Source organism: Sphaeramia orbicularis, chromosome 12, assembly GCF_902148855.1.
Source record: "Sphaeramia orbicularis chromosome 12, fSphaOr1.1, whole genome shotgun sequence".
Lineage (NCBI taxonomy): Eukaryota > Metazoa > Chordata > Actinopteri > Kurtiformes > Apogonidae > Sphaeramia > Sphaeramia orbicularis.
Genome location: NC_043968.1, coordinates 79,585,460 through 79,609,500, shown reverse-complemented (window position 1 = coordinate 79,609,500; position 24,041 = coordinate 79,585,460). Strand labels below are relative to the sequence as shown.

The window sequence follows — 24,041 nt, the reverse complement described above, 5'->3', positions numbered from 1 at the left end:
TTGTGTCTTAATAGTGTTTACAGACAGACAGACAGACAGACAGACAGACAGACAGACAGACAGATAGATAGATAGATAGATAGATAGATAGATAGATAGATAGATAGATAGATAGATAGATAGATATGCAAAAAGAAGAAAATTTGAGTCAGCAATTTATTTTTACAACAATTAAACTGAAATAGAAACTTTTTATCAGCTGACAAACAACCGATCAAAAGTTTAAGACCACAGCCTTTAAAAGCCAAAATATATGTGTGTGTTTGTGTGTATTATTTTTTTATCCATTTTTTTTCTCCCTGCTACTTTTTAGTGTTCTTGAATGGAGCAACTGTACGATAATAATTCCCCTCTGGGAACCGAAACAAAAAAAAAGGAAACATTAACAAATAGAGATACTTCAAAAATACACCTGACCCAAAACCCTGCATGGCTGATATACAAATTATATAAACTCTGTATTTATGTGGATAAAGCCCCATGTCTGACTATGAAATTATCTGAGAATGTTGGAATACGCTGACTACAAAAGGACTCAAGAAAAGGAAATGAAACAAACATCGTTAGACAGATAGGCAAATATTTTAGAATATGTTTGTAGTTATTTAGAACATTTGAATTTATTAAAGATTATAATGTAAATTGTGTCTCTCATCACATGTCTAAGGACCCCCATTTATAAGCTGAGGACTGCTTCTGGGGGGTCCTATTACAAAATGTATCTTGTACATGAATTGTTGATTTTGACTAATAATTTTGTAGTAAATTGACTGATCGATAAACTAGAAAAGCACTCGGAGAGTGCAGGCTAAGACAGATCAGTCCTCCCCCCTGATCACCACAAAAATGTGATCATTTGTTCCTTGTGCCAGTGTCAACATTTCCTGAAAATTTCACCCAAATCCATCCATAGCTTTTTGAGTTATCTTGCTAACAGACAAACAGACAGACAGACAAACAAACCCTGATGAAAACATAACTTCCGCCGTTACACTTGGCGGAGGTAATAAAATATTGTTATTATTATTATATATTGAAATGTTTATTAGACCTTTTAACTACATTCAATCAAAACATTTTGCCATATCATTTTCTTACCTCCACCAGGAGTTATTTTTGATCAATTTGTGTTTGCGTGTTTGTTTGTTTGTCTGTTAGCAAGATAACTCAAAAAGTTATGGATAGATTTTCATGAAATTTTCAGGTAATGTTGATACTGGCACAAGGAAGAAATGATTACATTTTGGTGGTGATCCGGGTGGGGTGGGGGGGGGGGGGGGGCAGATCTGTCTTGGCAGACGTCTGTGCTCTCAGAGTGCTTTTCTTTTTTATGATATATCTTTGTATCACATTTGATACATTGGGTGTTTTTATAAAGTACCTAATATACCTGCAGTATCAAATTTGATTCACACATTTTTAACATGATTAAACTGCACTATGAAGAATCAATTGTCAAGTAAATATGCATTGTTTCAGTACATGAAGTTCTTAGTTTAAAAAAAATTAATAACTAGAAAAGCACTCGGAGATCACCCCCCCCCCCCCCCCCCCCAATCGCCACCAAAATTTAATCATTTGTGCCTTGTGCCAGTATCAACATGTCCTGAAAATTTCATCCAAATCCGTCCATAACTTTTTGAGTTATCTTGCAAACAGACAAACAAACAGACAAACCCTGATGAAAACATTACCTCTGCCGTTCCTTGGCAGAGGTAACTAGTGTGTTGACCCATGGGAATCCACAGGTTCTAGATGTGGTAGTATTTATAGCTTGTGTATTTGTGCATGTTGTACCGCATCAGTCCAGCAGTCACCCCCAAAGCATTCTAGGTGTAGCAACATGATTCTAAGGCTGTTCTATTAAAAAATGACTAATATCTTCGAAAATATCGGTCCTACCGACTTGCCCTTTTCACTAGTCTGTTCCTTGACCAAAAATACATAAATATGACAAACTGCAGCAGTCAGCTCTGTACGGATTTAGTGTGAATCCAGAGACACACACACATGCATGGACACAGAGGCCACTTGGCTTTTATAATATAGATTAATTTGTAGTTTTTACAGCCACATTCAGAGTGTACAGTTCTGTGCAGAAGACTGATTCCACCTTTATCTTTGTTTTTCAGAGTTGAAATGAGCACAGATGTTTATTTCTCATTCTCTTTTTTTTCAGATACAATAAAATACAGCAAATCCACGCACAGCCTTAAACCACAGGCTGGGGTTCTAAAGGTTAAAGTCATTATTTAGTTTGACCTCTGACCCCATGACAAGAAGCAGCACAAACGATTAGAAATGTCTGACACGTGTTGAATAAAACATCAGAAAATTAAAGCAACTGCCTGGATCCAAAGTGGTTTACGGAGGAGAAATAAACCAGAGCTGATCCACTTGGACCAGGTCTCTTAACGTCTCTGTTGTCCTGGTTTTTACAGGGTCGACCTGGAGACGAAGGACTGCGGGGGATTGAGGGTCCGTCGGTACGACCAGTTCAGTCATTTCCCACGAAGAGAAAATATGTTTTGAATACAGCACTGCTTAAACCTGTCTTTATTTTCACCAGATCTGTAAATCCTGCATAAAACCCTACGAATCTGTCCAACAGGCAGTAAAATCACAGAGATTTCACTCTGGACAAGGGTCTGTCTGGTCTAAAGCAACGTATGGCAACAGTTAAAAAGCACTTTTATTCAGACTTGGGTTAAAACAAGTGGGATTTATGGGGGATTATGATTTAAGTAGTTACTTTTCCATTGATCCTGAAAATGTGTGAATATAACTTGCGTATAAAAATTTACCTCATGGAAAATCAACTATTTCGCCAAAACTCTTGTTTTTCGATTAAAAGTTTTTGCGCTAACAAGAGGTGGTTTTTCGGGCATAGCGCAATTGGTATATCACGCAAAACTGCAATGGAAAGACCTTTTTCTGCAACTAGAGTCACATTAATTATGAAAAAAAAACAAAAAACGGATGTTGACGGACGTTACAACAAGCGAAGAAGAAGAGTGCCAGCATCAACATTTCCTGAAAATTTCATGAAAATCCGTCCATAACTTTTTGAGTTATCTCGCTAACAGACGAACAAACAAACAAACAGACAGACAAACCCTGATGAAAACATAACCTACTTGGCGGAGGTAATATATAAATAAACAAAACAGGTAAATAACAGTATAAACACCTAATATGTATTTAAAGTTCCAGGCCAGGTAACATATTCACGCAGCATAAAAAAGGCTCCCATATTTTGCAAAATTTAGGATGCACCTAATTTTTTCTGTCTTTATATTAACCATGATGTCTGTGATCCACTGGTCATGTGTTGGAGGTGATGAGTCCTTCCATTTGAAGAGAATGGTACGCCTAGCTAGCAAGGTTATGATCGTTAAGGAAAACTAACGAAATGACGAAAACTAGAATTGTGAAAACATTTTCGTTAACTGAAATAAATAAAAACTATAATTAAAAGAAAAACAATAACTAACTGAAACTGTATTGTGTGTTTACAAAACTAACTAAAATGTATGAAAATTCTGGATAAAATTCCCTTCGTTTTCGTCTTTTTCAATGTCGGATTGATATAAAATCCATTTATTTCCCTCAAGCAATTTTAGCTGCTGGCACCATATATTTAACGGTCCATCACTTTTCGTCATTTGTGGTTTCCAGTCGTCTTCTGGTCCCCACTCTACCTGGAAACATGGAGACTAAAGTTGGGAGAAAGCAGCAGAGTCCTGTCTGAGATTTATTTGAATATGACGACGAAGAAGAGAAAAGATACGACAAAACTAAAATGAATACTAAAACTAAACTAAAACTAAGCATTTAGAAAAAAATGAAAACTAATAAAAACTAGCAAACCTGCTCTAAAAACAAATTAAAACTAACTGAATTAGAGAAAAAAAAGTCCAAACTAAGTAAAGCTAAACTATAATGAAAAATCCAAAACTACTGGAACCTTGGTTTGCACCTGTGGCAGATGGGGGTTTATTCATATTTTTTTTAATACTGTTTTCTGTTGTGGTGTCCAGGGTCCTCCAGGTCTCCCAGGTGTAGATGGGGCTGTAGGAAAACCAGGACCCAGAGGAAGCAAAGGGCCCCCGGGACCCCAGGGGCCACAGGGGCCAGCGGGAATCCCAGTGAGTGGGTACTTACCGTCGACTGCTGTTTTTACTCATCACAGTCTGAGACCACGTGGATCTGTGGATTTGCATATCGTTAGCCTTAAACTATAACTGCAGAAGTCATAGACAAATGGACAAAAGTATGCGGACGCGTTGAGTTCAAGTGGTTCTTTTCTAATACGGGTCTGGGATACAAAACAATAATGACTAATGTTAGAATGTAGTTTTATATTATGGGATAAATATCATTGCATTAGTTAGTTTGGTTTAAATTGTTATCTTTGCTCCTAAAATGCCTCAGAGATGCTTTTGACTGAATTTCTCTCACCATTGATTTTTTTTTTTTTTTTTTCTTTTTTTTTTGCTTGTTTTTTATGATTTTAAATGTTCTACCTCTAAATTTCTTAAATATATTTAGTCCTCTGACTGTAAATAATATTTTTCTACCACAACTAACCATCTACTTTCTTCACATCTCACTGAGGAAGAAAAATCTAACATTAAAGTTTAAGGAAATATTGATGTTTATAAACTATATGGACAAAAATATGGGACACATCATGTCTACAGCTGTAAGATGTCCTGTTCATGAGGATTTAAGATATAAACATCAATATTTCCACAAAAAAATATTTTAGTGATTTATCATCCTTTAATTATCATACTCTGTATTTTGCAGTTTCTCAGTAAAAATCTAGTATTTTCCAATATTGAATTTATTGATCATGTAGATCTTCATGAAAGCTCAGATTAAAGTTGAGGGATATTATAACAGAAACAGAGGAAACTGAATTACAAGTGACTTTTTCAGCAAAGATATCAACAGTTGAATGCTTATTTTTATTGTTATTCATTATTTCATATTTTTGCATTAATTTTTGTTCGTTTTATTTACTATTTAATATATATAATCCAAAATGTAAGAGTGTCCATCTGCTGTCATTGATCCAACTCCATGGGTTTTACTGGTGAATCAATGTTGTAGAAGATGACGGTGTTTCCACGGTAACTACAGAGCATCTGAACGTCCAAATGGGTCATATCTGATGACCATGAAAAGATGAAAAACTGTATTTTACACCAGTTATTTACACGTATTGATAGGATTAGTGGGTCAACAGATATTGAACAGTTTAGATCAGCAGATGGTTTTGGAGATATGAAGTAAAAACCATCTCTGAGGCATTTTGGAAACACAGATAAAGACTTTAAATGTTTAATGAGATAGCGTTTTGTAAAGCTAATAAGGTGGAATTACATAATATACTGGTTATTAAAACTTTTATTCACATTTCCCTTAAATATGCATACACTATATGGACAAAAGTATGTGGACACTTTGAATTCAGGTGTTTCTTTAAGTAAGAAATTAAGTCCAAACCATTTCTCAGGCATTTTGGAAACAAAGATAACAATTTAAACCAAACTAACCAACGCAATGACATTTATCCCATAATATAAAACTATATTCTGACATTAGTCATTATTGTTTTGTATCCCAGACCCCTGTTAGAAAAGAAACACCTGAATTCAACGTGTCCACATACTTTTGTCCACATAGTTTATGACTTAGGCAGTTATGCTAGGAGGCTAATGATTTGTAAAAGAAATGTTTGATGACTCATTTGACCTAAAACATGAACACTTACCAACAGATCAAGGGTTTATGTGACATGTTGTGGTGTTTTCGTCCTTAGGGGCTTCAGGGGTCTGATGGATTATCAGGACCAACTGGGGACAGAGGACACCAGGTCCACTACATACATCCTGTTTATTCAGTACTCAGTGTTTCTGATTCATCTGCATTCACTGATAAATAGATCTGTTTTTATGAACTGCAGGGTTTACCTGGAGTTCCTGGAGATGCTGGACCCACGGGACAAGATGGAGAACAGGTTGGTTTAGTTTTATAATGAAACAAAGGCAGAAGAATGAGGAGAATTAGGGGTGGGCGATATGGCAAAAAAATCATATCACGATTTTTAAAAAATAAAGTCACAATCTCGATTTTATCACTGTTCTTTACACTGATCTTTGAGACTAATTTGCACATTTCTGAACAGTGCAACTAAACAGTGTCATGGAAAAAATATTACTCTACTAATTCGTCTTCAATGAAGAAGGATCAGTTCAAACGTTCAGTGTCAAAGAAATCCCTTTATTTGGAGCTCCATAGAAAGAGATATCACTCAGACAAAAGACTGAGACGGTCTGAACCCAAAAATGCAAATCACACTGTAGTCTTCTGTCTCCCATGAGAAAATTATGATGTGTGGAAAGTGTTTTGGTTAGTGTCAGGAACTTAGAGATAAGACCCCTGTGAGAAATGTTGGTTTGGCCTTCTACTGTGGACACAACACAAAAGAGGTCCAAACTGCTCTAGAATACACAGTGACATGAATATATCTGAAATAGAGTTAGAAGCCTATATGATATATGAAATATATGAAAATATATATGGATATAAGTAATTTTGCCATTACAACAGTTTCCCTCAGTAAAACATAGCCCTAAAAGAAAAAAAAATAATTTAGCCCAAAGAACCTTCCAGAACATTTTTAATATTGTTTATGCAATTTTGCCAGCATGTGCCAAGAACATAAACATACTAAAATGTGAACAACAACACTCTGATTAAGTGCACTCTTGAACATAAAAACTAAACTGCACTTGGTTTTAGAAGTAGCTTTAAATAAACATGAAAAGTAAAAAAAAAAAAAAAAAAAAAGTAAAATAATACAGAACATACTGTTTGGATGCTGTCTCTTCAGCTGATTGAACAGGTTTGTAATGTTGACATTCGTTATTCTGAGAGTATAATACGACAGACCTGTATGTGGAGGACGTGGAGGACTCACGTGGTTAAAGGAAAATTACCTGTACAACAGAGGAGCCTTTAAAGGCTTCTACAAAGTCGGACATACTGTGCACATGTGAGCGGCGTGTACACCGTATGCACTGTCTGTGGATGTTGGAGGTTTCAGTTGAGCGTACCAATTTCACATTTAAAACAGGGTGATGTGCGCGGACATCCATAGAATCACGTATGTCCGATTCTGTGGGGGCCAAGTCTGAAGTTATGACAGACTTACCCTGCCATTTTAAGTCACTTTCACTATGTGTACTCATTGTGAGGTTTGTGCGGCACGGAACGCACCCCCTTATAAACCCCCCGGTTCCACAATCTCTCTGCTTTGTCGGATCGTCGATACATTTTAATCCTTCATGATCTAATATTGTCGTATCGCACACCCCTAAGGAGAACGTTTAAACCAGGGGTGTCAAACTCATTTTAGTCCAGGTTCCACATTCAGCCCAATATGATCTAAAGTGGATCAGAACAGTAAAATAATAACATAATAACCTATAAATAAGTGGTTCTCAACTGATCCAGCTTCGGGACCCACTACCACCCCACACTGACAAGCCACGACCCAAACTGAAAAAAAGTTAAACTTCTTAAATTTATTTAAAGAAAAGATGTGTGTGTTTTGAACCTGAGGTAATACAGAATATCACAGTATGAAAACACAGAAAACAAGTTTAATACGAAACCTCTGAATTTACTCTGAGCTTTTATGAACATCTACACCATCTATGAATTAAATAAACTTAAATGCCTGATTTTCACTGCAAAAAGCCAAAAGACATGATAATATATGGTGATAAATCACTTGGTAATTACCTCCGCCAAGTGTAACGACAGAGTTTATGTTTTCATCAGGGTTTGTCTGTTTGTTCATCTGTCTGTTAGCAAGGTAACTCAAAAAGTTATGGATGGATTTTCATTAAATTTTCAGGAAATGTTGATAGTGGCACAAGGAACAAAGGATTACATTTTTGGTGGTGAATGGGGGCTGATCTGCCTTGGCGGAGGTCTGCGCTCTCAGAGTGCTTTTCTAGTTGTTAAATGTAGACAAAAATTCATTTGGACGTCCCCACAGAAAATCGTTCTGGGTCTTTAACGGTTAATGAAAACTATCCTTTCACTGTTGGTGATCATTCATGGTTTTCTCTTTCTTAGGGTCTCCCCGGTCAAACAGGTTTGGAGGGCCCGCCTGGTCCGAAAGGAGAGCAGGTCAGTGAACGCACCAGCAGCATTCATGAGTCTCTGCATCACCATTTGTTCCAACAGAAAATGAACTCAGATAGACAGAGATAGTTTTTAATTGTCCAACGGCTGAAGGTCTGATGGACTATTGGCATCACGTCCATCCATTGTCCATTATCAATTTTTCAAATATTTTCTTCTCCGAAACCATCTGTCAGAATGACTTCATATTTGTTGTGGAACATCTTTGGGGTAAGATCTACCAAGTTTGGTAAAAGATTTGGAAAATATTGATTTTTGAATTTTTTATGAATTTTTGAAATTTGAAAAATCCCCACTGTTTTTGTTTTTGTTTTTTTTAAGTGAGTATATGAGCCCCATGTGGCTGGTGAAGTGCATCTCCTGGACTCTAAAAAAAAAAAAAGGAATGACTTTTTTTTTCCTACCACTGTTGATATGCTGGTGAAAATTTCATGACCATTCCAAATAAAGATACAATTTTTTTAAAAAAAAGTGACTTTTTCTGCTGGTTTGTTTGGTAGGGGGACCTAGGGCCTTGTGGGAAACCTGGTCCTCCAGGGACCCCAGGAGAGAGGGGACAGGAAGGCCTCAAAGGACAACAGGGACGTCCTGGACATTTTGGTAAAGAGGTCGGTGTTTTTCCTTTAAATCTCATACTGAAAATCACACCCAGCCTGTAGAGGACCAAACATTAGGACCAGGACAAAGGTGGTCAAATTAGGAAAAATGATAATTTAATAAAGTTAGAAAAATGTTAACATAAGCTCCAAAAAAATGTCAATTAACAAAAAGAACAAAGATGGGCCCAACTGAGGTCAACTAAACCAAACTGCAACAGAACAAAAACTGACCTAAGCAGACAATGAACCAAAGTGGGCTGAAATAGAAGTGGACTAACCCAAATCAAACACTAGGAGGAGGCATTACACTAAGAAATTAAACCAAACTATTAATTTAGTCAAAATGACATAAAAAACAAATAATCATAACTGGACACAAAATACTAACTGTGTGAAACCAATGTGATTTAAACCAAGAATTTAAGCAACTAAATTAACACAAAGATTCCCTTTGACCCTTAAAACAAAGTGTCAGCTTCTCCAGAATGTAAATGTTCTGTACGATGTCGATCCAATCTTCCGATGTGGGTGTTTCAGACTTTAAACATTTTCTACTGATAGTCTTTTTACTCGCTGCCAAAAGCATTAACATGCACTGACATGTTTTAGTGGAAATCAACACTTTGGAACTAACACTTTTTTTTATTATTAAAACAAAAGTTTTTTTTGTTTTTTTTTATATTATCTTCATAAAGTGAGAAACAAGTGGTATTAGAACATGTTAAAATGTGAGAAAACATCAGATTAGCCACATTAAAAATGTTTTTATTTCATAGTTTTCCTCATTTTCTGATATTGGTTTGTTAAATACATGTTTCTTTGCTTCTGAAGTTAAACTCTTGGTGTCCAGCTCAGTGGACATTTATGTAACTCCATGAAAAATAGGTTCATAAAAATGTCATGCCTAAAGAGGAATAAAAACATTCAGGAAAAGAATCTTGACTAAGGTTCTCATAATTCATGCATGAAAGGGTTAAAGGTGTAAATTAAAATAAACTGTCCTCATCTGGTCTTATATTTTTACGTCCAATAACCTGGACCAAGTACTTACATGTGAAATGTTTTGTTCAGGGTGACGTTGGGGTTCCAGGTGACGTTGGAGATCCAGGACCTAAAGGAGAGAAGGTGAACTTAATTAAAGTGTTAATGGGTTAATTCCATGTTAACCCATAAAGACCCAGTGTGAACTTTGTGGTAGATCCCAAATGAATTTTTCTCTGTATTTAACCCTTCTAAAGGGATTTATCATCATTTTTTGTCGTAAATGGTATTTTGTATTTTGTGAATTTTCAGTCAAAATCAAGTATTTTCTTATATTTAATTCACTGATCATGTAGATGTTCATCAAAGCTCAGATTAAAGTTTAGGGTTTTTATATCCGAAACAAAGAAAACTGAAGAGAAATGGACTTTTTCCAGTAAAGATAGATGGTTAACCTTTCTTTTTCTTTCATTTTTTTCACTTTGTGATTTATTTTGTTCCTGTTACTTATTATTTAGTTGATTTATCATTCATTTTGTTCATTTTGTTGCTTATTTTGTTCTTTTTTACTTCATTTTAGTACATTTTTTGCTTATTTTGTCACATTATTTATTATTTTGCCAGGTTTGTTTCACACGTTTTTGTTCATTTTATTTATTAATATTATATAAACCCAGTGTGTCCATCCACTGTCATTGATCCAACTCCATGGGTTTTACTGGTGAATCAGTGTTGTAGAAGATGACGGTGTTTCCACTGTAATTTTTTTTTACCCATTTTTTTCCATGTTTTTCCACCTTTCCTCAGTGATTAATCACCATTTATTCTCATATTATCCTTTGTATTTTGCATTTCTGTTTTCTTACATTTAATTCACTGATCATGTAGACGTTCATTAAAGCTCAGATTAAATTCCACGTTCCAAGATTTTTATATCAGAACACAGAAAACAGAATGAAAAATGACTTTTTCAGTCAAATCTCTCATTAATTGAACATAAACCCAGTGTGTCCATCCACTGTCATTTGTCAAACTACATGGTTTCATTATTTTTTCTTCAATTTTATTCAGTTTGTGGCTTATTTCGTTCTTGTTGCTTAATTTTCGTATTAATTTTGTTCATTTTATTGATTACTTTGGCTGTTTTTGTTAATTTTTTTGCCTAGTTTATTCTTGTTTTTCTTAATTTCAGACAATTTTTGCTTATTTTTATTGATATTCATTATTTCAAATTTTTTGTAATAATTTATGTTCATTTTATTTACTATTTAATATATGTATAATCCAAAAAGTAAGGGTGTCCGTCCACTGTCATTGATCCAACTCCATGGGTTTTACTGGTGAATCAATGCCGTAGTAGATGACAGTGTTTCCACGGTAACTACAGAGCCTCTGAACGTCCAAATGGGTCATATCTGATGACCATGAAAAGATGAAGAACTGTATTTCACACCAATTATTTACATGTATTGATAGGGTTAATTGATCAACAGGTATTAAACAGTGTAGATCAGTAGATGGTTTTAGTCAGTAGTGGACGTTTGGGTCTTTATGGGTTAATTTACCAACAGAGCTCATTTAATTTGATTAGAAAGGCCTAGGTATGTTCTACAGACTGACTCAACCCTCTGCTGGTTCATGTTTCTAATACGATGGCTGTTGTGGTTCCAGGGGGAGGTGGGACCCCCCGGTTTGTCTGGACGAGAGGGGCCGTGGGGACCCCTGGGAGGAAACGGAGAGAGGGGCCCGAAGGGAGAGAAGGGTCACATGGGACTCATGGTAAACATCTGTAGCTGGTACACAACTGTTCAGCACAGTTTGAGGTTCAGGTTTGGAAGCTTTAGTATCTCAGCTCAGTTTGGACTCACTCTACGTCATGTGCTGTTGAACTACAGCTCAACAGCTTCCAAAAGGTGACGGTGAAACATGTGGACCTTAAACTGGTATCTGGTCACAGTTTAGGACACGTGTGTTAACTAGTCAAACTAAAAACATCCAAGAATGGGTTCAATAACTGTTTCCAAAAACTGGCTCATCAGTAAGTGTAAGAAAATATCAGCTTTGCAATATATTGCTATATTTCATTTCACGGTCCTGTATTGATATTAAAGAGTACTGTATCAATATTTTTAGGTGTTTATTCAAATGTAGATATGGCAGAGTTTGTTTTGTTTTTAGCTTTTCTTTTTTGTTTATCTTCTATTTATTATTATTTAACACTGTTTTAATAAATAATGGTTATTTGAAGCATCCTAAAAGCACTTTTTACTGTCTGAGAGGCAGATGTTAGTTCCTTTGTTGAGACAAAAATAATGTTATGATGTTAGTTATGAACTAATAGAATATGAACATTTGAACAGGATCTTAAACTGTATTGTCTGTAAAACATATTTTAAGGTTTAAGTTTTTACACAGGAAGGTTTGGTGATCTACAGTAGCATTAGATTCTGTTCTGATCAAATAAAATGTATTTAGTATTTGTGCAAATATCTGGTGTAAATTAATTCTTCTAGGAAATAATCTTTTTTTAAAACAAGAAACAAAACCAAAAAAAAGCCTTTTTAACAGTATCATGATATATCGTAATATATCGTATCGTGATCCTAGTATTGTGATTTGTATCTTATTGCCAGATTCTTGCCAATACACAGCCCTATTCATCAGGTAGATGTATATAAACCTCAGGAAATAATAGGCCCATGAATAGTTTAGTTTAGTTTAGTTTAGTTTAGTTTAGTTTAGTTTAGTTTAGTTATTTTAGTCTAGTTTAAAAATAAACTGACAACAAACAAACAAACCAACATTGCACAATTTAAACTGCACAGTCCATGTTTTGTATATTCTACATATGATTAGGTCTCAGTTATTCATTTTTATTGAAGTGTTTATGATCCAAAAACGGACAGATCTGGTTGTAAATGGATGAAGCCACTGAAGCGGCAGGTGGATGCAGGTGCACTCAGGTGTGTGTTCTGCTGTTGAACAGGGTGAACCTGGGCTGATGGGTGAGGTGGGTCCTGCAGGTCTACCAGGGTTACAGGTGAGTTCAGACCTCAACACACCAACGCCTTTAAATGAACTGTTACTGACGATGTCTCCGTTACAACAGACGTTCACTGATCCAGCTGACACATGGTGGTAGTTTTCTGTCACTGAGTGTGTGTGTGTGGAGTGCGTAAATGCTTAATGTGGTGTGTCTCTTCAGGGGATCACAGGACCTCATGGACCCCCAGGACCAGATGGACCTCAAGGACAGAAGGTAATATTATTTATTCAGTTTCATGATGAAACACACGTGTCACACACTGAAAACCTCACAGTAAACGAGGGTTGGAACAGGATACATAAACCCTTTTTTATTTTGGTTGTGTTCTGTTGATAAGGTGCTTTGGGTGTTGATTTTCCTGGCGACTGTATTGTTATTTTTAGATTTTCTATTCTTATATTTGATATTTTGTACATTTTTAGAATATTTTTTTCCCAAAAGAATAAAATATTCATTCATATATCCATTCATAGCATTCAAGGCAACAGTTACTTGTAGTTACATTCTTTATTCATTGTTATTGTTATTATTATTATTATTATTATTATTATTATTATTATTATTATTATAGTAACTATGGGATTTCTTCCAATAATGCTGCTAAAAAAAGTCAACTCTGCTGGTTTAAATTGATGTTTTGATAGATTCTGAATTCCGTATTTAGAGGAATAAAATAAAAATGTATTATTATTATTATCATTATTATTATTATTATTATTATTATTATTATAAAAGTAACTATGGGATTTCTTCCAATAATGCTGCTAAAAAAAGTCAACTCTGCTGGTTTAAATTGATGTTTTGATAGATTCTGAATTCAGTATTTAGAGGAATAAAATAAAAATTTATTATTATTATTATCATTATTATTATTATTATTATTATTATTATTATTATTATTATTATTATTATTATAAAAGTAACTATGGGATTTCTTCCAATAATGCTGCTAAAAAAATCAACTCTACTGGTTGAAATTGATGTTTTAATAAATTCTGAATTCAGTATTTAGTGGAATAAAAAAAAAGTATTATTATTATTATTATTATTATTATTATTATTATTATTATTATTATTATTATAAAAGTAACTATGTATTTCTTCCAATAATGCTGCTAAAAAACATCAATACTGCTGGTTTAAATTGATGTTTTAATAAATTCTGAATTCTATTTATTATTTATTTATTTAGTGGAATAAAATTAAAATTAATGGACAATAAGACATCAAAGAACAGAATATACAACATATACTTTGACTACATGTGCTAAATATGTGTATTTATGTAACATATCTATCTATCTATCTATCTATCTATCTATCTATCTATATCTATATCTATATATATACATATATATATATATATATATATATATATATATATATATATATATATATATATATATATATATATATATATTACACACCAATAACAAAGACATGTTCAGATGTTAGCATAACATGCTAACACAGAGGAATGCTAACATAGATGCTAAAATATACACATGGCAAATATATACATTCAATATTTAGTGGAATAATCCTGATTTTTAATTACATATCATCATGTTTTTGCTGTTGGCGCTTTCCTTCGCTCCAACCAGTTTTGCTTTCATGGTTAACTTCAGATTATCCGTGTATGTCTTGAGGTTTTCAGTGATTTCCTCTCATTAATGTCATGAGTGTGGGCTTTACTGATTGGATATGTGCTTCACTGTGGACAAAAATAGGTCTGATCAGTGCTGTCTCTCACAAATCCACTGATTGAGGACCCCTGCCTACTGCACTTCATCTAACATATCCAGCACATTACCCACAATGCACTGCTTGAATCATATCAGTTAAATCAGACGACGTGTTGATGAAATCGGGGCTGAATGCTTTTTTTGTCCGTGTCTTCAGGGGGAGTCTGGGTCTGCGGGCATCACCGGACCACCTGGGTTAGGAGGCCTTCAGGTGAACTCTGATTATTCCACATATCGTATTAAATATGGCAATGCACAGAATACATAGATGCAGATCTTAGCGGCTAAATCTGCTCTAAATCTAACAGGGAAACACTGGAGCACGAGGTGCAAGAGGAGAAACAGGGAAACTGGGACCACATGTAAGTGTCTAATGCACCGGGAATATGTTAGTTTTAGCTACGATACAACCGCCTTTCCAGCCCAACAACACCAACAGCATTCATGGAAACAGATAGTTTATGTAACAGATGGCAGGTATTTTAATATTGATTATCTCATTCCAACGGGACCTGAATTTAATCAAATCTATAAAAGGTAAGTTAACAATTTAAGTGGCAAATTGTCAATAATAAATGTAAATGTATGGAATGGTAACTTTTCTTTACATTACAAAGATATTACAAAAACACAACCTCAACAGGTCATTTTTGAGTCACTTATGCATCGAAGGGTTAATATGAGTTAAGACTGAAACATTTAATTAGATAAAATCAAGATGAAATTACAAAACTTCAAATACATAGATGGAATATAAGATGGAATATGAACTCCACTGAATTAAATCACATTAATTTTGAAATAAAATACGCAAAAACTGCACTAATAGATTTTTCTAATTTGCAGTGAAAGTTAAAGGTGTCGTATGTAGGATTGTGGCCAAAACTGGTACTGCAATCACATTCAAAATGCAGTAGAGCGTGGTATCCTCTGCCCACCCCCCAGACTAGGGGGTGCCAGATCCAGCATGAGCGTCTACTACTAGTGTTTCCACTAATCCTCGCCATCACACCATAAATTTCATACAAACAAATCCTCACCAGACTTATTCTACATCAGTCTAATATATAATAGAACAGGACAAACGTTCTGCCCACGCAAATGAAAGTTTGCGAAGATTCAGGAGATAAGGAAAAGGGAAATGAGCCTTAAGTTTCACTTTTACTTCCGCAAAGTACAAGTGGCACAGATACCACAGACGCCGGACTACGGACCCCCCCCCTTTCGGATTACACACTACTACATGAAGAGGTCACTTCCACAGAAAACACTGAACTACAAGGAGCTACCATGGACAGAGACAAGTCCTACACCAGTACCCGGTCTGTTCACCAGTCCCTGACCGGCAGTGTCTTCACCAGGGCCAGGAGAAGAGACCACAGTCCGGCCCCAGGAGAAGACACCGATGGTCTGGGACTGGGTGAAGAGGCTGCGGCCCCGGCTCTCAGTGGTTCTTACGGTGGTCAGACTAAGGCAGCGCCGGCGTCGGTCTTCAAATTCTTCTCTTCTTTCATCTGTCTCCATGTTTCTAAATCATCTCCTACATCTCCTTGTTTTGTTTCTCACTTTGTCACAACGTGTTTGGGAATAATAAGAGTCCTTTTAAGTTTATTAACGTCAGACGTTTGTGATCAGAAATGTTCCAGCTGCAGCTCAGTGGAACTGCCAACCTGGATGAACAAAGGCTACTGACTCTGTGATTGGCAGACAGGTGATGGGCGGAGCCTCAGACCAAAACATATAATGACAACATAAACAACATTTGGGGGCTGACACTGAGCTTTTCAAATGCACATATTCTGTCTGGACTACTACTGTCAGTGAGATCAGTATTTGAAATGAACAGGATTCCTTAATGTGTGGTGACAGTCAAGGCCATTTTAGAATTACTGAGAACAGAATTCCTACAGACTGCACCTTTAAAAGAACTCACCACAAAAATATTCACAGAAAAATACATTTTCAAGTGGAAACAAAACAACTAAATAACATGGATTTAATGTCCTTGTCTGGCCTCATCAGGGTCCAGTAGGTCAGTCTGGACCTCAGGGAGACCAGGGAGCTAAAGGGGAACCAGGACCACAGGGACTGAAAGGGGAACCAGGACCCCCGGGCCCACCTGGGGAACAGGTAAACCACACCTCCTCTATATTAACCCTTTTAAGATGGTTGTGTCTCCAGCACCACATTTCTGCTTTCACACCTGAACCGTTTGTGCTATTGACAAAATGATAGTGTCTGAAAGCTGAGGTTATGGTAAAGGCCTGCACTGCCTGAGGGGTCAGTCCAATCAGTGAGAGACTATTATTATTTTTAGCACCATTTTAGCTGTAAATTCTTGTAAATAATTGTATATAATAGTGATAGTGCTGGGTTGGAGTGTTCTACTAGTGTGTTTTGCCGTGCTTTGGTCAAGTTTAGATGTTTTTTCATTATTTTTATCTGTATTTTTCCAATTTGTACAGTTCATTGATAATAAATAAGAAATGTAATAACAGAAATAAAAAATAAAAATAATAAATATAAATAAAATTAGATAGATAGATAGATAGATAGATAGATAGATAGATAAAACCACTAGGATCGACACATTGAACACAGTGTCTTTATTCAGAGTCTATAGAAGACCATTTACCATTTAGATATAAATGAAAATAATAAAAATTAAAATCATTCGTTTAATTATAAATGTATGTATATTCGTATGTTTAATTAAACCTGAACACTTGATGATAGTTGACGTTGACTTTTTCATCCTAAATGTAAATAACCTTCAGGGTGAAGATGGTCCACCAGGTATCCAGGGTCCTCCTGCTCTACCAGGCCTGGAGGTAAGAACTGAACCAGGACAAGCATTAATAAGTCCGTTTTATCCGTCACTGATGGCTGTTTTTGTTTCTCTTCCTCCTCTTTTTAGGGACCTCCTGGTGAAATCGGACCTCAGGGCCCCCCAGGTCCCACAGGGGCCCCTGTAAGTACCAACACAGCAGGTCTACAGAGTAGAACCCACTGAGCCTTTAGACCAGTAGACTTTAAACATTCTTCATCTACACAGGGAGCACAGGGAAGACCAGGACCAGAGGGGAAACCAGGTCTGAAAGGGGACAAGGTGAGACCCTCATAATGTTTCTTTGTCCCCTTTACTTATTATTAAAACTGTCTGTATAAATGTTTATCTACAGCTACAACCTGCTTGACAATATTACAATAAATGGTACTACATCACACAGTAAAGGTAAAATATGGAGAAACAGTGGAAGTGGAAGTTGGCACAATAATAGTTCCTTATTCTTTACAAGTTAAAGACTGTGGACAGGTACTTTTCCAATGTGCAACTGCCTGTTTTATGCTATTGTTTTGGTTTTTGGTTTTTTTTTTTTTAAGTTTTTTATAAGTATTGTATTACTATTTTCTTATACTATTTCTCAAACTGTCCTTTCGATGGTGTGCTGATATTGGATCCTCAATTTCCTGATGGCTCTGCCCAATAAAGTTCTATCTAACCTAACCTAACCTAACCTAACCTAACTTAATTTATGTAATCTAACCAAATATAACATACTCTAATCTAATCTCCAATCCTATCCTAGCCTATCCTATCCTAATATAATGTAATCTGATCTAATCTAATCTAATTTAACCTAACCTAATCTAATATAACCTAACATAACATACTCTAACCTAACCTAACCTAACATCTAATCTAATCTAATCTATTCTAACCTAATGTAATCTAATTTAACCTAACATAACATACTAACCTAACTTTATTTAATCTGACCAAACATAACATACTCTAATTTAATCTCCTATCCTAGCCTATCCTAATATAATGTAATCTAATGTAATCTGATCTAATCTAATCTAATCTAATCTAATCTAGGTTGATCAGATTGCACTGTGGAAATGACCTGCTGAATTTTTCCTTTTGCGCTATTTCTTTCAGGGGGATGATGGAATGGATGGATCAGCGGGGAGGCTGGGTCATGTTGGACGGAGGGTAGGAGCCTTAAAGTCGTTAAAAACACCTAAACTCACTGTGTCTCCACTTCTACTTCGTTTTCATGTGTAAAAGCAGAAAATGGACAAACAGGCGGTCAGTTTGTACGTACATGTTCACACATTAAATGGCTCTTGCCGTACTTGTCCACAGGGGAAACGAGGGAAGGCAGGGGTCCGAGGGACCCGTGGAGACCGAGGACCAAAGGTGGGAGAAGAAGAGAAGGTGCATTCTGGGTACATCCACTATAATTATGATGCATGAGCCAACGGGACATTGTGTTTTTTGTCGTTCAGGGACTAAAGGGAGACACCGGATTGGTCGGCCTTCCCGGGTGGCCAGGGCTCATCGTAAGTCCATTTATTTACCCCCCACCCTACCCCCACCCCCTTCACTTATGTTAGCAAATTACCTTTTAAATCAGGTCCAGCGGGATGAAAAATTACACTGAGGATATTAACAGTCATTGGTGTTGAACTGGTTTTAGTTCAGGTTCCAGGTTCATCTTTTTTTAGTTCACATGTTTTTGCTTGAATAATTTATAAATGTAAATATTTTCATGATTTAATGTAATTGTTTTGCGCTAAAACAAAGGAACATTTGCATTTGTTTTTATTTTTTACGCATAATATAATATGATTTTTTTTTTTACATTAACCCAAGATGAAAATGTGGGCTCATTATTTCTAGGTTATTATGTTAGTATTTTCCTTTAGATCCTTTTGGTCTGGATGTGGAACCTGAACTAAACGGTTTCACTGACCTCCTTAAGGCTTTGTCTTATTCCGTATCTGGAGAGCAGAGTGCACTATTAAAGTGGATTTCATCCTCACTGAAGTAACAAATGTGTTTTTGTTTTGTCTCCAAGGGAATCCCGGGGCTGCGAGGAGAGCTGGGAGATCAGGGCGAAAAGGGTAAACAGGTAAATGAGGAAGAACAGAAAACTAGATATTCCAGACTAAAGAGACCTGGACCTGGTCCTGGATCTGAGTGGGTTCAGTTTATAATAACAAGGCTTGATTCATTTCATTTCTTAGCTCTCATTTATTCTAAACCCATTTTCTTTTTATCTCTTCCATTTATGGGCAATCACATGGATCTTCATAACTTTTTAATAGTAGAATTTCTTTTAGAAGAGAATTATCCTTTCTGGTTTTTTATTTATTTTTTTGTGACTGCTGGCTAAGAAATAGAAGAGTACACTGTCATAATCCCAGGCAGTACACTCACGTATACTTCTTTTGTACACCACGTTTTCTGAAACTTTCCATAAACTCACATGTTCTTTCTATGGCTACATGGTGTTGGTTTTTTTGTGGGTCTCCCAGAAAAAAAAATAAACTACTCTGTTATAATCATCACATTACACTGAAATTTAACTTCTGGCATGCAAATGAATACTTCTGAATATAAAATGAATAAATACTGGTTTCTGACATCACAATACCTGGACAGGCCTGTCCATAGACGGGCTACAGCAGTGGAAACATAATGTTCTAAGTTGTCCCACAGTATGAATTTGGAAAGTGCAAAAATTATACTAAAGTTATTAAGAGTCAAAGGTGTTGTTTTAGTTCCGGTTCCACATTCAGCCCACCTGGGATCTACAGTAAAATAATAGTATAATAACCTATAAATAATGACTCCAAATTTAAATCAAAATTTCATTGTAAAAAGTCAGTATCAGATTGGTATCGGCAAAATTAATCCCCCAAAAAATAGGATCGGAAGCAAAAAAATCCAGATGTGGACATCACTAATCACCATCAAAACAGTGGTGAATAAAAGCCTGTTTCTATTTGTGTAGCTCCTTCTTTCTTCTTCCACTTATCCAGGTAGTCATTTTCCAAACATTCACTGCTCATAACCAATATGGTATGATAAATAGGAATGAAAATCGTATTCCTACAGCATGTTACGGTGTCATTGTCTTCTTGTACTTTGAGCTCAGACGCATCTTTCTATTCCGGCGGTGTTTGGTGCTTTCATTGTGTTGACCTGCTGTCAGAGCCGAGCTGAAGGTTTGACTGGACTGTTTGTGTCCTCAGGGTGAGAAAGGAGACATGGGACCACCTGGACCACCTGGCACCGATGGCAGTAAGGTAAGAGCTGTCAACGTTTGATGCTTTAACAAGGAGAGATGCATTCTGTGGTCAGAAACAGAGCCAGTAGCCAGCGATGTCACAACACAAATACACCAAAAACACAGCTGAAAAGAATATGATCATGTTATGTTACTTCTGTGGTAGTTACCAACTGAATTTTCCTCTAGTTTTAATCTTTCTCAAGTGATTAATCACCATTTATTCTAATACTATCCTCTGTGTTTTGCATTTTTAAGTGAAAGTCACCTATTTCCCCACATTTAATTCACTGATCATGTAGATGTTCATTAAAGATCAAATTAAAGTTGAGGGTTATTGACCCATGGGCATGACCAATTGTCAAAAGGGGGGATGGTTCAAGCACTGGTGCACTGTAGGGTATGTGCATGCGAACCTGTGACAGACATAGCCTCAGTCTCTTGACTGAGTGATATCTCTTTCTATGGAGCTCCAAATAAAGTGATTTCTTTGACACTGAACGCTTGAACTGACCCTTCTTTATTGAAGATGAATTAGTAGAGTATTATTTTTATTATAACAATATCAAAAACAGAGAAAACTGAAAGAAAAAGTCACTTTTTCATCAAATATATCAAAAACTGAACATAAACCCAGTGTGTCCATCCACTGTCATTGATCCAACTCCATGGGTTTTACTGGGGAATCAACGCTGTAGAAGATGACAGTGTTTCCATTGTAACTATAGAGCCTCTGAACACCCAAATGGATCATATCTCATGACCATGAAAAGATGAAGCATTGTATTTTACACCAATTATTATTTTTGCTTGTTTTTGTTCATTTTATAAACCTTTTTTTTCCCTTAAATTGTTTTCACTTTATGGTTTATTTTGTTTATGTTACTCATTATTTAGTTGATTTATTATTCATTTTTGTTCATTTTATTCATTACTTTTGCTGTTTTTGTTCATTTTGTTGCTTATTTTGTTATTTTTTACTTCATTTCAATACATTATTTGCTTAGTTTGTCACATTATTTATTATTTTGCAGGGTTTGTTCTATACATTTTTGTTCATTTCATATATATATATATATATATATATATATATATATATATATATATATATATATATATATATATATGAACCCAGATCCAACTCCAGGGGTTTTGATGGTGTTTCCATGGTAACTACGGAGCCTCTGATTATCCAAATGGTTTTTTTGTCTGTTTGTTTGTTTTGTTTTAGTCTAGCTACTTACATACTTATTTATTTATTCATTTATTTATTTGTTTATTTATTGTGAATTAGACAATTGTTGTATGTATTCTGTGCTGATTGCTTGTCAATATTGGATTTACATTAAGGATTGTCTTCCTCTGGGTAGAGTGGGATTATGGGAGGGACAAAAATAAAAATGAAAGAATGGAAGTCGTTTTTGTCATATTGCACTGTCATACCTGTGAAATTACTTCCAATAAAAAAAAGTTGATAAAAAATAAAATTAAAAAAACCAGAAACAACACATTTACTTACTTCAGTCCCTAGATATCAGTATTAATATATTAATTGTCATTAAAATTTTAAAGAATGTACTCAGTCAGTACTTATTAAATATAGACTAATATCTTTTCTCAAAACTACCACATGTAGAAATTCATGGTTCCCCATGGGTCAACACGCTAGTATCTCTATAATCCAAAGCATTGGCGTCTTTGGCAGAACTCCACAGCTCTGTATTCTAAGCACTTGACTGAGAATTTGTTGTGTTGTATGTTGTATTGTGTGCGTACTTCCCTGAAAACATTCTATTGTTGTTTTGTGATGGTTTTTCAGGGTATCCGTGGTCCTGCTGGTCTACCAGGTCCAGTGGGAGCAAAAGGAGATCAGGTACAACAAAAGTTTAATTTTACTAATAAAGACTGGATTATGTTTCAGTGGTTAAAGGTCATGTGGTCTGATGAGTCCAGACTGACCCTGTTCCAGAGGGATGGAATGATTACCCATCATGCCTAATGCCTACAGTACAAGCATGTGGGGGCAGTGTTATGATCTGGGGTTGGTTCAGTTGGTCGGGTCTAGGATTATGATGAGAATTAATGTGAAATTGCATGAGTTTATTGGTAGTCGCTTTTCCACTGACCCTCAAATTGCGTGAATATAACTTGCGCATTAAAATTTACCTAATGGAAAAACGACAATTTCGCCAAAGCTCTCATTTTTCGATTAACAGTTTTTTGCGCTGGCAAGAGGTGGTTTTTTGGGCGTAGCGCAAATGATATATCACGCAATGGAAAGACCTTTTTCCACAACTAGAGTCACATGAATTAAAAAAACGGATGTTGACGAACGTTACTAGGGCATTAACTGAAAAGTCAGTTTGTCGATGCGTCAACGTCTGTGGCACAAGTTGACGTTACTTTGGAGGAGCCGACTAGTCGTGTATTATTCTCTCTCTCCTTTCCATCACCCGACAGTGCGTGAGCCGTCATTCAGCGCATGTCGTTACTCTCATCTTTCTACTTTTAAACATGGAGCGCAGTGAGCGGTAGTGATGTGCAAATCAGCAGACCCGGCTCAGGTTGGTGCGGGTCCAAAAAATGTCACTTTATTTGCGGGGCAGGTCAAAAAAATTCCACAAAAGCAGGTAAAAAAAAAAAAAAAATGTGCATCACTAGTGCAAGACCAAGAATGAAGGAGACGACTCAGAGTGGGATTATTAAACTGACTGTGATCTAGAAAAACTCTGGTCTCAGTAATGTTCTGTGGTGCAAGCACCACCAATATTGAATAACACTGGGTTACAAAAAAATGTTTTTTGCAAGTTGTCTAGGTTTTTTCAACTGAATTAGGACCATTTTGCACCGCTAAATCCAAAAATGACATCTGTTTTTCTCAATCAGGTCAGGTTTTTTTGCTAATTTGATTTTGAAAAATTTGATCTTCTCACAATCTGCACCCAAACTTTATCTTGGTCACCAAGTTTAATACCAAAATAAGATTGGTAAGCACACTTTATGAAACTTGTGACTTGATTCCTGTTAGGTACAATGGTGTATTCACCGCAGATGTAGCAGAATACGTCAGGCTTATTTTTGCAAGATCTTCTAGTCGAAGCCATTTCATTCACCTGTAATATTAAAAAAAACATTAATCATAAATTGGCAAAAGTAAAATCTTCAGAACTCGTTTATTGCAAGAAATATGAAAGAATTTTGTATCATATGATGTGAAAATGCCCATAAATGTAAGCAAAAATGTTAAAAAGCCAATATGTAGCATAGTTCAGAAAGTTGACCTGATTGAGCAAAATTAATGTGATTTTTGGATTCAGCACACCAAAATGATCCTAAATCAGCTCAAAAAACTTAAACAATA

General features: G+C 35.7%; 1 protein-coding gene across 1 annotated transcript in view; it reads left to right on the top strand.

The window, feature by feature from the left end:
• LOC115429144 (collagen alpha-1(I) chain-like) overlaps nt 1–24,041 on the top strand; it is a 112,138-nt gene that overhangs the window by 75,395 nt on the left and 12,702 nt on the right. The window contains exons 31-52 of the mRNA XM_030148391.1: nt 2,442–2,486; nt 4,041–4,148; nt 5,831–5,884; nt 5,975–6,028; nt 8,158–8,211; nt 8,727–8,834; nt 9,897–9,950; nt 11,478–11,585; nt 12,793–12,846; nt 13,012–13,065; nt 14,755–14,808; nt 14,906–14,959; nt 16,620–16,727; nt 17,375–17,428; nt 17,515–17,568; nt 17,653–17,706; nt 18,544–18,597; nt 18,751–18,804; nt 18,894–18,947; nt 19,466–19,519; nt 20,646–20,699; nt 22,500–22,553. Of these exons, the coding sequence (XP_030004251.1) occupies nt 2,442–2,486; nt 4,041–4,148; nt 5,831–5,884; nt 5,975–6,028; nt 8,158–8,211; nt 8,727–8,834; nt 9,897–9,950; nt 11,478–11,585; nt 12,793–12,846; nt 13,012–13,065; nt 14,755–14,808; nt 14,906–14,959; nt 16,620–16,727; nt 17,375–17,428; nt 17,515–17,568; nt 17,653–17,706; nt 18,544–18,597; nt 18,751–18,804; nt 18,894–18,947; nt 19,466–19,519; nt 20,646–20,699; nt 22,500–22,553 (1,395 nt within the window). The remainder of the gene's footprint in view (nt 1–2,441; nt 2,487–4,040; nt 4,149–5,830; nt 5,885–5,974; nt 6,029–8,157; nt 8,212–8,726; nt 8,835–9,896; nt 9,951–11,477; nt 11,586–12,792; nt 12,847–13,011; nt 13,066–14,754; nt 14,809–14,905; nt 14,960–16,619; nt 16,728–17,374; nt 17,429–17,514; nt 17,569–17,652; nt 17,707–18,543; nt 18,598–18,750; nt 18,805–18,893; nt 18,948–19,465; nt 19,520–20,645; nt 20,700–22,499; nt 22,554–24,041) is intronic.